At 34.1% G+C, this 12,671-nt stretch overlaps 1 protein-coding gene across 1 annotated transcript; it reads right to left on the minus strand.

Moving 5' to 3' along the window:
• Positions 1-2,612: 2,612 nt before the first annotated feature.
• LOC128217226 (uncharacterized) lies at positions 2,613-8,398 on the minus strand. Its single transcript, XM_052924206.1, has 4 exons — positions 8,271-8,398; positions 4,930-5,010; positions 4,583-4,674; positions 2,613-4,385 (listed from the first exon to the last, which is right to left on the minus strand). Exons 1-4 carry the CDS (start codon positions 8,359-8,361, stop codon positions 4,179-4,181), a joined length of 471 nt encoding a protein of 156 aa, XP_052780166.1. The 5' UTR covers positions 8,362-8,398; the 3' UTR covers positions 2,613-4,178.
• Between the last annotated feature and the right edge of the window lie 4,273 nt (positions 8,399-12,671).

The following is a 12,671-nucleotide window of genomic DNA, read 5'->3' on the forward strand; positions in this document are numbered from 1 at the left end:
CATCTTGTACTTCATTCCCGTCTAATACTTCTATGAAAAACTACAGAATCATGTTCATTAGGATCAAGTTTAATCATAAACTCTGCTTAATGGCATAGGGTAAACGCCAAAGATATAGAATAAGCTACAAGAACAAGCTTTATTTTTTTTATTGGTGGAGTTATTTTAGGTAGAAGAGAGGAGAGGAAATACACATTCAATTTTTTATGATACGAGGATCGATTATGTTTGTCCATTTTGATTAGAGTATCGATTATGAAACTTTCCAACGGTAGTAGAATTATCATGGCATTTATTGAGACGTGAGCAGCTTAAATCAACAGTCTGTATATTTATAATATGTTTTTACAGAAAGTGCATTCGGAGGCGATGATCAAGTGATACATTGTTTTGATTCAAGGCACTAAAATATGTCAGCGCATGTAAGAGAGACGGTATGTAATTTATCTCCATATTGTTTAAAACAATATTCTAGCATCGACCCTGTTCAAGCATCCAATTTTCCATTTAATTTGGTAGCTTCATTATACCGAACATTTCTGTAATTTACTGGGAATGCGTGTCACAAGTGTTGCATCGAGGGGCGAAATGTGCTTCTGAAAACGTTAAACAAAGCAGGCACTGTTGATTTTTTGTTGCTAGAGTTTGCTATTAATATACGCAATTTCGTTTAAAGAGCTATTCATAAATACTGCGTGCACATCAATTGATATCCGTTAATGTATGACTCCAATTTTTACGTATGCGTATTGCAGAAATAATGCTACAACTATTTCCGAACCAAGCACAAACAAAATATTGACCGCACCAAACACAACATATACTAATTTTTGTTGCAGTTGATGTTATCCCGACATTGATGAAAGTCAAACGAGACTAAAGGCGTGTTAAAGCTTTATGACACAAAGCGTACAGCTATGGTCGGCATCATACAAATGCTTAGGGCTTACTTTAATAGCAATCGTCACAGGTAAACTGCCGAGCTAAGAATGACGTATTTCGTATTTAATAGTTATCAAAATCATATTTCAGAAGTTTTGACAATGGTGAGTGAATGCAGTTCAAGTGCCCCGATTACGACAAAGTGTTCGCCGCTTACGGAGAGTTGTCAAACCATCGGCGAGTTGTTCATACAGACGCTCAGTTCAAATGCTGTATGTGTGGTGCTCAACTCCACATTCTAGACGAGATCTAGAGGTTCATCAGGCATCCCACCGAGAGAAGAAGTACAATGTACCTGTGGTAAAGGCTTCCGTTCCGGATGTTACTGTTTATGTCCTGCTATAAATTTTGGTTGTTGTTTTGCTCGGAACCGGAAGTGCAATTTTATAGCTTATACTCTTATGATTACAATGCTCTCTTTCATAATGGTTGTTTTCTTAAAGCCGGGCAGTCGGTGAATATCGCCATTTGAAAACGAATACTTATAATTGTATTATCTTAAATTGGTTTACCTTGATATTGGAAAAGAAAAAGAACAAAATTACCTACTGTATCACTGGACGCTGAAATTTTAGTGCCTGCTATTAAAATAACGTACCACGTGATATCGTCGTCTTCCGTTGCTCAATACAAAGTTTTCATTTTTTCGTTATTGTTAGTTTTTTAACAAGAGCGAACGCGCTGAAAGACAACACGAATTTGCCATATCTGCATTTCATAAAGAAACTATGGAATAAAACTAGAACCAATAATAATTGCCATTCATGGAACAGTTGTAAAAAAACAGAGACTGCTAATTTTATAATATTTACATTGTTATCCCCATGTAAATATATATAATAATCGTTAATAATATACAGAGGGATGCCCCTGAATGCATTAATATTGATATTATATACATTGTAATTTCCATGAATGCATTTATAGTGATAATATGTACAAAAGGATTTCCCTAAACGCATTAATATTGATAATATATACATAGTGATTCGCCTGAATACATTTATATTGAAAATGTGCACATAGTGATTCCCCTGAATGCTTTATACTGAGAATACATACTTAGTGATTCCCCTGAATGCATTTATATTGTGAGAATGTAGTGTTTCCCCTGAATGCAGTTAAAGTATTAACATGTACATAGTGAGTCCCATAATTGCATTTATAGTGTTAATATGTGCACGTATATATCATATGTATTACGAGTATGTATACAATGATTCCCCTAAATGTTTTTTATAATACGTATATGTACATTGTGGTTCGCCTGAATATATTAATATTCAATTTGTTAAGTCCTGTATGCCGGCCGTAAATACAAACACAAGGAAGTTATCGTTTCTTTTTGTTCGGAACAGGATCATTTCCACTATGGTTTTTGAAACACAATACCGGCGAGCAATGTGCTCGAGCAAACTTGCTGTTGAACTTCAGTTACTGTCAATGGCAATCCAAATAAATAGAAACTGCTGGTTTCATATTTTGAACTACTTTCTCTTTTTCGTAATGTGTTTAGAGAGTCAATTTAGTAAGGGAGCATTGACGTTCAGCTTAGCTGTAAAAAGGCATATCCCTTCCTTCTGTTCAGCAAAGGAGTATTTCATCCTAGACCGAAACTGATATGTCACACTTACGCCATGTCAAACGACCTGGGTAATAACAACAACAACTATCCATGCATATCAATGTTTGTATATACATGTGTGCACAATAGGATTATAAATCGGAATATGTCAATACTAGTATACATTCAATATATGTACATATAAAATATTACGATACATGAAAAAATCAATTTGTGAATTAATACTATAAAGTTTAAAACAACCATTCGTTATGCAAACAGGATCCTCAAATTAAATGTTCACACACAATTCTAACAACGTCCTTATTTTTGTTTGTCACAGCAAACATTTGAAAAATTATCAACAAACAGTTGAGAATATAATATAAAATTTACCCTTAAATTGTCAAGTTATTAATCAAAGGTAACAACATGTAAAACATACATCCTTTGGAATATGATTATTGGTTGAAAAGGACTAGAACAAATTTAACAAAATAAGTTTTTATCTGAGTTTTTATCCAAATCCTTTTACATTATACTACACAATTAACAATAAGATGTGATTTCTTTTTCCAGTAAGAAAGATATTCAATACAATAGTGAAACATACTGGTTTAAATTCATTTCCTGGCTACAAAGTGCAAATATCTTTCCTAAAATAGATGCAATTATCACAATGCCACAAGGCATTGATGATTTTGTAGTCTCGACTAATTTGACACAAGAACAAATACGTTTTGTAAATCTGGCTAAATTCTCGTACAATCAACTTTTAATTACACTTAATTCTGTTGCAACGGATATTTGTCTTATGCTTTATATAACCTCAAACAAAGACTATGACTTGCTTCATGTTTTGGTCGTTCAAGCGGCGTGTAAACTGTTGAAGGTCCTTAATGAATAAATAAACATATACCTATAGGCTGATGTGTAGACACAACACACCGGTAACAATAGATAAGATATAACACCACTGATGTCCGACAATACACATCGATTTGTTATTAAACACATATTAAAAGAAATAATGCCGTCAGTAAAGATTAAACAATAGCCATTCACATAGAAACGCCTTTATGAATTTATGGAGGTACTCAACTATGGATTTCCTCAATACAGTATTAATTAAGGTTACGTTTAAGTATTTAACTTGTTCATGATAGCGCTTCATGTGAAACTGTCAAGCGTGCCCTACTTTGTGCACACAGCATAGGCACAAGAAACAAGAGATCATTTCTCATATTTAATTTCTAATAAGATTACCGTTACGATTTAAAATTGATACTACCTTCTGTAGCTGAGAATGTTTTGTTATCAACAACATACATTTGTTAAGATAACTGTAACGTCGTTTACCATTGGTAAAGTGACGGGCCTTAACAAAATCATGACGCAATATCAACATAAACAAAAAAGTCATATCCCGTATTATATAATATAAAAGTGTGAAAACATTGACCAGTCAACCTTTTGTAAAATGAAAGGAGTATAATGTTGCCTTTTGTGCATTTTGTCAAAGGCCTTATGCTATTCTATTCCATTTCAGAAAACATTTAATAAATATAATTTAAGTTTATCAATAGTATTTAAGGTGCTCTATGTCAATTTACAAACAACCATAAGTAACACAAACTTTTGCATTATCAAACAATCAAAGGACGAACGGGCACTATCGGTTAAGCGCTGTATTCCTAACAACGAGAACAGGCACGTGCGAGTGGTGGATGATGTAATCGCTAACGGAGCCGAGCAATGTTCTCCGGACTGTTCCGAAACCACGCGTGCCGGTGACCACGAGCTCACACTTCTCTTCCTCTGCGATTTTGCAAACAACCTCGCCTGGCTTTCCTTGACCAGTCCGGAACTTTCCTGTCAGCTGAAAATAACAACACACTTTATAACTTAATTATTTGAAAATAGAAAGGAAGAAAATAATTGCGAAAAACAAAGACTTAAAAGGTTTGTACGTGTAGCTATCATTCAGCAGCACCTTTATTTGAATCAAATTGTGATCACATTATCGACACTAGATCTAAAAATTGTCACTTGAATATCGTTTTTGTTCCGGCTTACCTTACTTTTCTGTACAATTACTTTGTACTTGTTCTCTAGAGCTGTCACTTTCTTTGTTAGCTCCTTCAGCATCAGATCAACAACAGAAGGGCCTAGGGAGAAATAGAAACAAGGAGGTATTAGCAAAATAATGTGCCATAAAAAGTATTTATTATTAATAATATCAAATATAAAAAGTAAAACCAAGTAGGAACTGATCTTACAGTCAAAATCTCACACTAAAACACATCCCGAATTCAAATTAAAGACAGTTTACTTGAATTGTGAACCGATTCCCAAATAGTTTAAGGAGCTACATGTTTGTTATATGTTCACATTTTCACAAAATTTGTACAATGAAAACATACTGGCCATGGAGAAATCATACAGTTCTGGAGTGTGTATAAGCACGACATAGTCATCTGGTCGCATCACGTTGTCAAAGTACCCTGAAACAATCACGGGAAACATTACCACCACACGCAAATATTAAGACTTGGCAAAAACGTATTACCAGATAAAATGTCGCTGATTAGCCACAAAAATGATTCAATCTGGTTTTCGCTTGTTTGGTTTTTTCTACAGCAGATTGATGAATGCCAGACAGCTTGCTGTTGTGTGTTTTTATTTTGTCGGGCAGATGATGCACGGCTTTCGTAGCAGCAATAAGCTTTCAAAATTGTTCAAAAATCCAATTCACGAGCTTTTCATTAGAGAATGCGAGCATTTTAGTGTTCCTTAAGTTACAGCAATAAATCTAATTACGCTGATCAGCTGCTGAATTGTGATACCGTTCCAATGCAATTTAAAAGTTGAAATAATAATCATGGTAAACTAATTAAGATCGCACCATGGAAAGACATAAGCTATTAAGATCTGAACTACTAGTATTCTATATTGTACTGAGAATTTATTTCTGGCTTTTGTTTTATTAATAACATAAACAGTTAAAAAACTGTTTATAAAATAACAGCTTGGTTACTTTAGCCGGTTTGTTTTGATTTCTATTAGCATGCCAGCACTAGGAAAAGAAGAAAAAGAAGAATATCATAATAATTATTATAATAATAATCATGAAAATGAAAAAATAGAGGAGATCTAAAACAAACGTAGTAACAAAAAAGGCTTTTCACAAGATTGAACCTTTTCACAAGAGTCTTAAGAATACGGTCCAGACAATCCATAAGACAGCAACCTTTTAGATTTAATAGTCCTTGTCCTTTTTTGTCAGAATACTCCATTCTACGCAGAAAAGGGCGGATATGCATTGCATTTGCTGATTAATGGAAGCCATTTTGTATTTTCTGTTCGTGACAGTCGACGTGATGCGTGTTTTCCGTAGACGGCAATGTAAACAAAAGCTTGAACAACAGCCTATATATATTACCTTATGGTTTGGCCAAGTTATCTCTGATAGTTACAAAATATATGTACCAGTATTAAAACATCTACATAATTATATATACAGAAAAAATAGCTTCGGTTTTTTTAACTTCAATGGGTCATATATAGATAGGAAGCAAACATCCATTATTTGTGTATAATAATAATTGTTATTCAAATGTTCGTGAACTTGGTCACATAAAATAATTTAAAGAACAAACGTCCTTAAAAAGTTTCAAATACATGATTGTGTAAGAATAATGAACAAGAGTTTAATTAGATTGAAGGGATTGTTGAGGATTAAAACTACGCAGAAATGTCCATTGCATACTCGACCGCGCTAATGAAGATAACATTATCTGAAACTGATTTCTTTAAATTGCCTTTCTGACGCCAGTTGCCTGTGACACAAAAATTGGAATGAAACTAAATGTTAATTTGTCAACTATAATGATGGTGGTACGTGCAGAGATCGGAGATCGTTAATTAAAGGGACTAGACACCAGATTATACAATTTCAAGGAAAGAAAGAAAGTTGGCAAAACCTTACATTGAATTGATATCGTTGTGTACAATACATTGAATTTCACTAACTGATGTATCAAATCACGTACAAAACATGCATCTTTCATATTTGTTGCGTATTTTTCGCGTGTAGCTGCACTGATTTAGGGATGTTCACATGTTAAATATACACACTGTAAATAGAGAAACCTCATACGCTATATTTTATCGGTCAAACTCAGCTAAGACAGAAACGAAATATTTTTAATCATGTATTTTCGGTCTTATACTAGTTCGTAATGCCAATCTTAGGCTTATTTTGAGGAAATACTGTATTTGCCGATTTGGGGACAATCTTGTGTCTAGTCCCTTCAATATACATCGCGAAAGTCTTATATATGATTTTTTATTAAAACACGCACGTACACAAGTACGCACGCACGAACGCAAGATAAATATATGCGGGAAAGATTACAATTGTTAATATAAATATGCGATTTACAGTATGCACACGCAAACCATTGAATACACGTAATACATTAAACACAGATTGATACACGATATTTATTTAGAAATGTAAATATTGTAAGATACATTATAGATACACAAAAGCTTTGAACACAATTGTGATTTTAACCACATTAATATCTTGTATCGGCTATTGCAAAAACTGACGCGCCATGCAATATGCACAAATGTCTTTCAAAAAGCCGGCTATCTAACAAGACCATAAATGTTCTATGAGATCTAATGTTTTATACAAATTGGTCTCTGAACATGTCCATGTGAATTATATCTTCTAGTTCGGTCTCATCTAGGAATGTCTCAACAAAGCTGTAATTATACCTCTCACAGCACGGCTCTTGTAGGGAATGTAACCTAATTATTATTTAATTTAGACAGGAGCAATCACAAAAAAATGAGATATTTCACAGTACAAACTGCAAAACTTTATCTTTCAAGAAGGTAACTGTATTACATTCCGTTTTACGGCTCAGGAAGTCGAACGTATACAAGTACCACGTATTCCGGGTTGGTCGGTGAAATTTATATATATTCTGTAAATCAGAACCTATGTAACACTAATTAGAAATGGGTAAATCGTTACTTAACTATAAATAGTATATCCATTTAATGTATTTCAACCTATATATGATTTACAATATGTCAGATTTAGATTACAGTGATAGGAGGAGACTTATTGAATAATCATGAACAAAGACGAGAACATTGCGTTAATTCAACAGTTAACATTTTTGCACTTCAAATTATTTCTTAATCTTATTTGATCTTTTCGCGTGATTTTACTTTCCTGTTCTCATGTGTTATGTTTTCGCTTGACGATTCGCTTCAGTTCCCTGAGATAATATTTTCTATAAATATCGTAAATATTGTTTTTCCCGAAACCCCTTCAAATCAATTAAACTAATTAGGTATGTTTACTTTATACACAGTCTGCTTCTGCAATCTGTGGTCAAATCCATGACTTTGAAAATAAGTTCATTATAAATAAGATCTATCAAGAGTTATCCTATAATACATGCTTTTTCAACGAACCCAGGCAAAGTGCTCGTAAGTGAGTATTTAGTGAGACTAAATGATTCCTCGTGTCATTCAAAGATCAATATCATGATACACTCTCTGTATATATTCTCTCTTTATAAGTAAACAGCGGTTTTATAAGTTAAAACACGTATCTTCGTATATTGTTGTCTCGCATAAACATATCGAGTGAATAATACACACTGAAAAAATAATATTCGTCTAAAAGCCGGGAGAAAGAGACTCACAATAAAAATGTCTCTTAAACGAAAGTACTCACATTGAAGTGCCTGTTCTGAATGTTCACTTTCGTCAATACCAAAGGCAACCTTCCTTTTTTGGTTTTTACTGTCCAATTGTTGTTCTGCCATATTTCCTCACTATAATATCCTTGCTAACAGCAACCACGTTATAACACAAGGCCCAGTTGTTCTAAGAATATCCAATGATGTTCGTTCTGCCTGATGCTGACTGCTCACTGATATTATGTATTAAGAGTCAAATGAAAGTTCTTGCCCGATTAAACAGCTCTGTGGTGATTCTAAAAATAAGATCGACTCGCCTTCGATGTGCACATTCAAATAGGTTGTGATCAAACAGGTCACTGTCGAAAGCCGGATTTACTGATGCTTATGTTCTGCAGTGTTGTAAGATGATTGTTTTCCAAGCAAACCCCTAATGGTCATTTTTACCGAAATAAAAAAACTACAATGAAGCAATAACAGTTTCTGGAAGACGATATTGGCAGGTTTTGTCTCTGTTCTCTATTTTGCCTATGTAAATGAGTGTTTCCTCGTTTGGTTTGGTGCGTGTGTGCGTTTGTGTGTTTTAGTTTTTAGGCTTGAGCTTTAACATTCAGATTTTTGTAATAGACAAAAAAAACTTCCACTGAGTCCATATGTGGAGTTGAACATCGTACACGAAAGTACCAGATTTCAATGAAAATCAGTCTCTAAGACAAACCTTGAATAAAATTTTGGATATAAAATAAGATCATTTAAAGTATATAATATTTTGTCATATATTAAGCGTTAGTTCCTATAAAACATGGATATGAAATGGGAGAACTACTATAAAACAGAAAATTCATAGAAATTCTGGTTTTGATCTCTTTGGAACTAAATTGGATAATGATTCTATAAACAGGACACTACAGGGGATGGAAATCAGATTTTCAATACATAATTAATTCAGTGCGGTTTTCTCCCTTCTGCCTGCACTGATCTAGCAGTGGAATTGGCTAAATGACGAAATATACCCAGTAACATTATATGAAAGATGAACGAACATATATCATATATCATTATTCAATAATATAATTATACCTCTAATTTTGCAAACTAATATATTGGCCTTTATAGCCCAACTTCTTGGTTAGCTGGCTCATTTTCCTCCGTATTGTTATGAATGTGTGTGTCAGTTAAAAAATATCCTCCCCTGTATATGTAAGTCATATACTTATGAACATTCTAATTATTCATATTTGCATGTAGTACTGATACGGATAATTGGTTTAAATAGATGCCGCCCAGTAATTGATAGAAATGACATCGTGGTGGAAAGGCGAATGGAATGGCTTAACAAGCTGACCATCAGTTTTTATCACAGATGCCGCTAAAAACTTGATAGAAATAACATCTAGGTGGAAAGGGGAGTGGAATGGCTTAACAAGCTGACCCTCAGATTTTATCACAGATGCCGCCCAGTACTTGATATAATTGACATCGTGATGGAAAGGGGAGTGGAATGGCTTATACGGCTGACCCTCAGTTTGTATCACAGATGACGCCCAGTATTTGGATGAATTGACCTCGTTGTAAAAAGGGAGTGGAATGTCGTAACAAGCTGATCCTCAGTTTGTATCACGTACACCTCTCAGCAGTACGTATAGCGTGAATGAAATGCCTTCGTGTTGGACAGGCGAGGATAGTTGCTCATCCAGCTTACCCTTAGTTTATACTACAAACATTTTCAAATACATTAATGGAATGACAATTGAGTGAAAAGGCGAGAAGAATAGCTTGTCTTGCTGGCCGTCAGTTAATGTCAAAGACATTGCCAAATACATAACTAGAATGGCAATTGGGTGAGAGGTGATTATAATGGCTCACCTAGAGTTTGAATGTGATAGTGTAAAATAAATAAACATCTATGTCATGAGTGAAAATACCTACACTCCTGCTGTATATTTAGTTTCATGCAAGACGTTTCAAGGTATATTCCTAGTTCGAAATAATAGGTGGCCTAAATTGATATTTCGTGTATTTGCATTGACTATTCTAACAATTGCGTTGTCCTTGCATACAGTTTCCACTATGTTTCCATATCCTTCGATTCACATCCATGGAGCATGTCTATGTCAAAAGAGTGTGTAAAATACCTATTCATGTGTGTTACACCATTGTGTTCCCTTTGTATTTGAATGTAGATCAAACTTCACGGAGTGTTAGGCTGGTATTTCGAACATAGCATTTTTTAGTTCGTCGAAAAGTCAAAATAACACTTAGACCGTTATGGATATAATTTCGAAATAGCCAAATCTGGGACATTTGTCACGATTCTGAGCCATCTCTTGTTTTCAAGAATTATTGACCAAACAAAGATCATGGAAGAACAGTCAAAATCTAAGCATAAAAAGCCATGACAGCCTGGTATAAGGTTAATGTAAAGGTGAAACAGGAGACAGGGTTCAAGTTCTAGTATCTAAATGAGCGCCGCTGATCGAACGCCAAATTCGTGTCTGTTGTTGTTGTTTGTGTGATTTTCAATCAGAAAAGGGGCATTACTCGACAAGTATTAAAAGTCAATGGGAAGTGCTGTACATGTGCGTATTGTCTCTGGTTAAATGTGTTTGATTGATGTCAAAGTCATATCTAAGTGTCAACGATGCCGCCGACGACTCCAAGGCTATGAAATATGAAAATATTGCAACCTTATTCTTCAAAATGCAGATCCGGTAATAGTATGAACAGAAATACATTCATGTGCATGCTTTAATATTTGGCAATGACTAATGTTAAAGAAGTAACAATGTAATTGATGTAGAATCTTCATGTAATAACTTATGACTTTCATTACAAATTTAAGGCAAGTGTATCATAATTACTATATCAAATCCCACCATACGAAGGTTTAATCTCACTTGTTAAGACGTTAACTATCGTATACATGTTCAAGTTTCATCATATACATATTTTTCTTTTGTAAATTGGCTATTTAAAGTAACAATGCACCAAAACTCGTTTTTGAATGAGAAAAAACGAAATGTTAAACATTTATAAGTGATACCTTGTGTTGCTAATGAAAGTCTCCTTCATAATGAGTGTTTGCCGAAACGGCTCTGCTCTCAATATACACTTTTACACAGTTAGACAAGGTGCGAGGATACCAAAGTTTAGGTTATATGTGTTCCTTTTCAACGAAAGAATAAATGTCCTTCTGTGGCCAATCAAACACGCAAAAATCAATGAAGTCTGCATAAAATAGTTTCGTAAAGACATTATTGGCAAAATAGCTTTCTTCAGGAACGTATGGGATTAACATATGGAGATGTTGTGGCTCAGAGTATTTGTAAATTGTGTATTCGAGTATTTAACGTATACGTTCGATCTGGAAATGTCAGTCATCATATAATAGTAAACACCACAGTTTTCTTTGTAATATAAACATGCGCCAATTCGCATAGTACTGAACTCTCTTAGACTCATCATTATTTACGCGCATATACTTAATAAATGAACTTGTCTGCTAGTACCATCTTAGAGTTCGATCAACCATAATAATAATCTCTGATATTTGGTGTTCAACTCAGTTAAAATGATATTGCCTGTTCAAATCAATGAGAATAGAGTTAGTGCCGTTTTCAGTTTCTTCTTAATTTCGTTCAATGACTTATTGGTCATTTTTTTTTATAACAAGGCCGCAAATGGTTGTTTGCATTATCAAAACTGGTATAATAAGCGTACACATTTTTTCTCTTCACTAAAAACCCGACTCAAATGAAACCGAATTCAATGGGGTCTCAAGATAGCAAAAACTCGCGTAATTGCGTCACTTCAGGCAATGGATTATGTACTTTACCAATTGAAGATGCTATATCGACAGCTACACTACAAAGCCTGTGAATAGCACCCCGGTTTCAATATTTAAGACGGTATAAAGGCATTTGTTGCAATGCCACTTCTGACGACTCAATTACAACTTATAAAAGATTGAGCGAGAGTGAAAAGCAAATGATTTTAATCGTTCTCAGATTTCAACTATTAAGCCTTATGCGAATGATAAATACTTGACAGAAGTACAAGAAATACCCATGGAATATTAAACCTAAAATATCCTTAAACGGTTTGTGCTAGTCTGAAATTCTGTCGTATAAGAGGCAACTTCGATGTTCATGATAACAATTTTGGATACAAAATAGAACAGTTTCTAGGGTAGATTTAAAGGTTAAAGATTTGATAAACATTTTTCTCTGAAGGTTTACGTTATAACAACGTTTTATTAAAAGAACATGTACAGTAGCATGCCTGATTATATCATATAGAGGTGTGTTGTTTATTTCACTGTAAGATCGTGGTAAAGGTATATTTTGTGCATTGGCATAAATCAGGCTCAACATCCAGAACATATTCAGTAGTAATCGAGTTTTGTTTTTAATAAGTAATTAATTGAAATGTTTTAT

Source organism: Mya arenaria, chromosome 14, assembly GCF_026914265.1.
Source record: "Mya arenaria isolate MELC-2E11 chromosome 14, ASM2691426v1".
Taxonomy (NCBI): Eukaryota; Metazoa; Mollusca; class Bivalvia; order Myida; family Myidae; genus Mya; species Mya arenaria.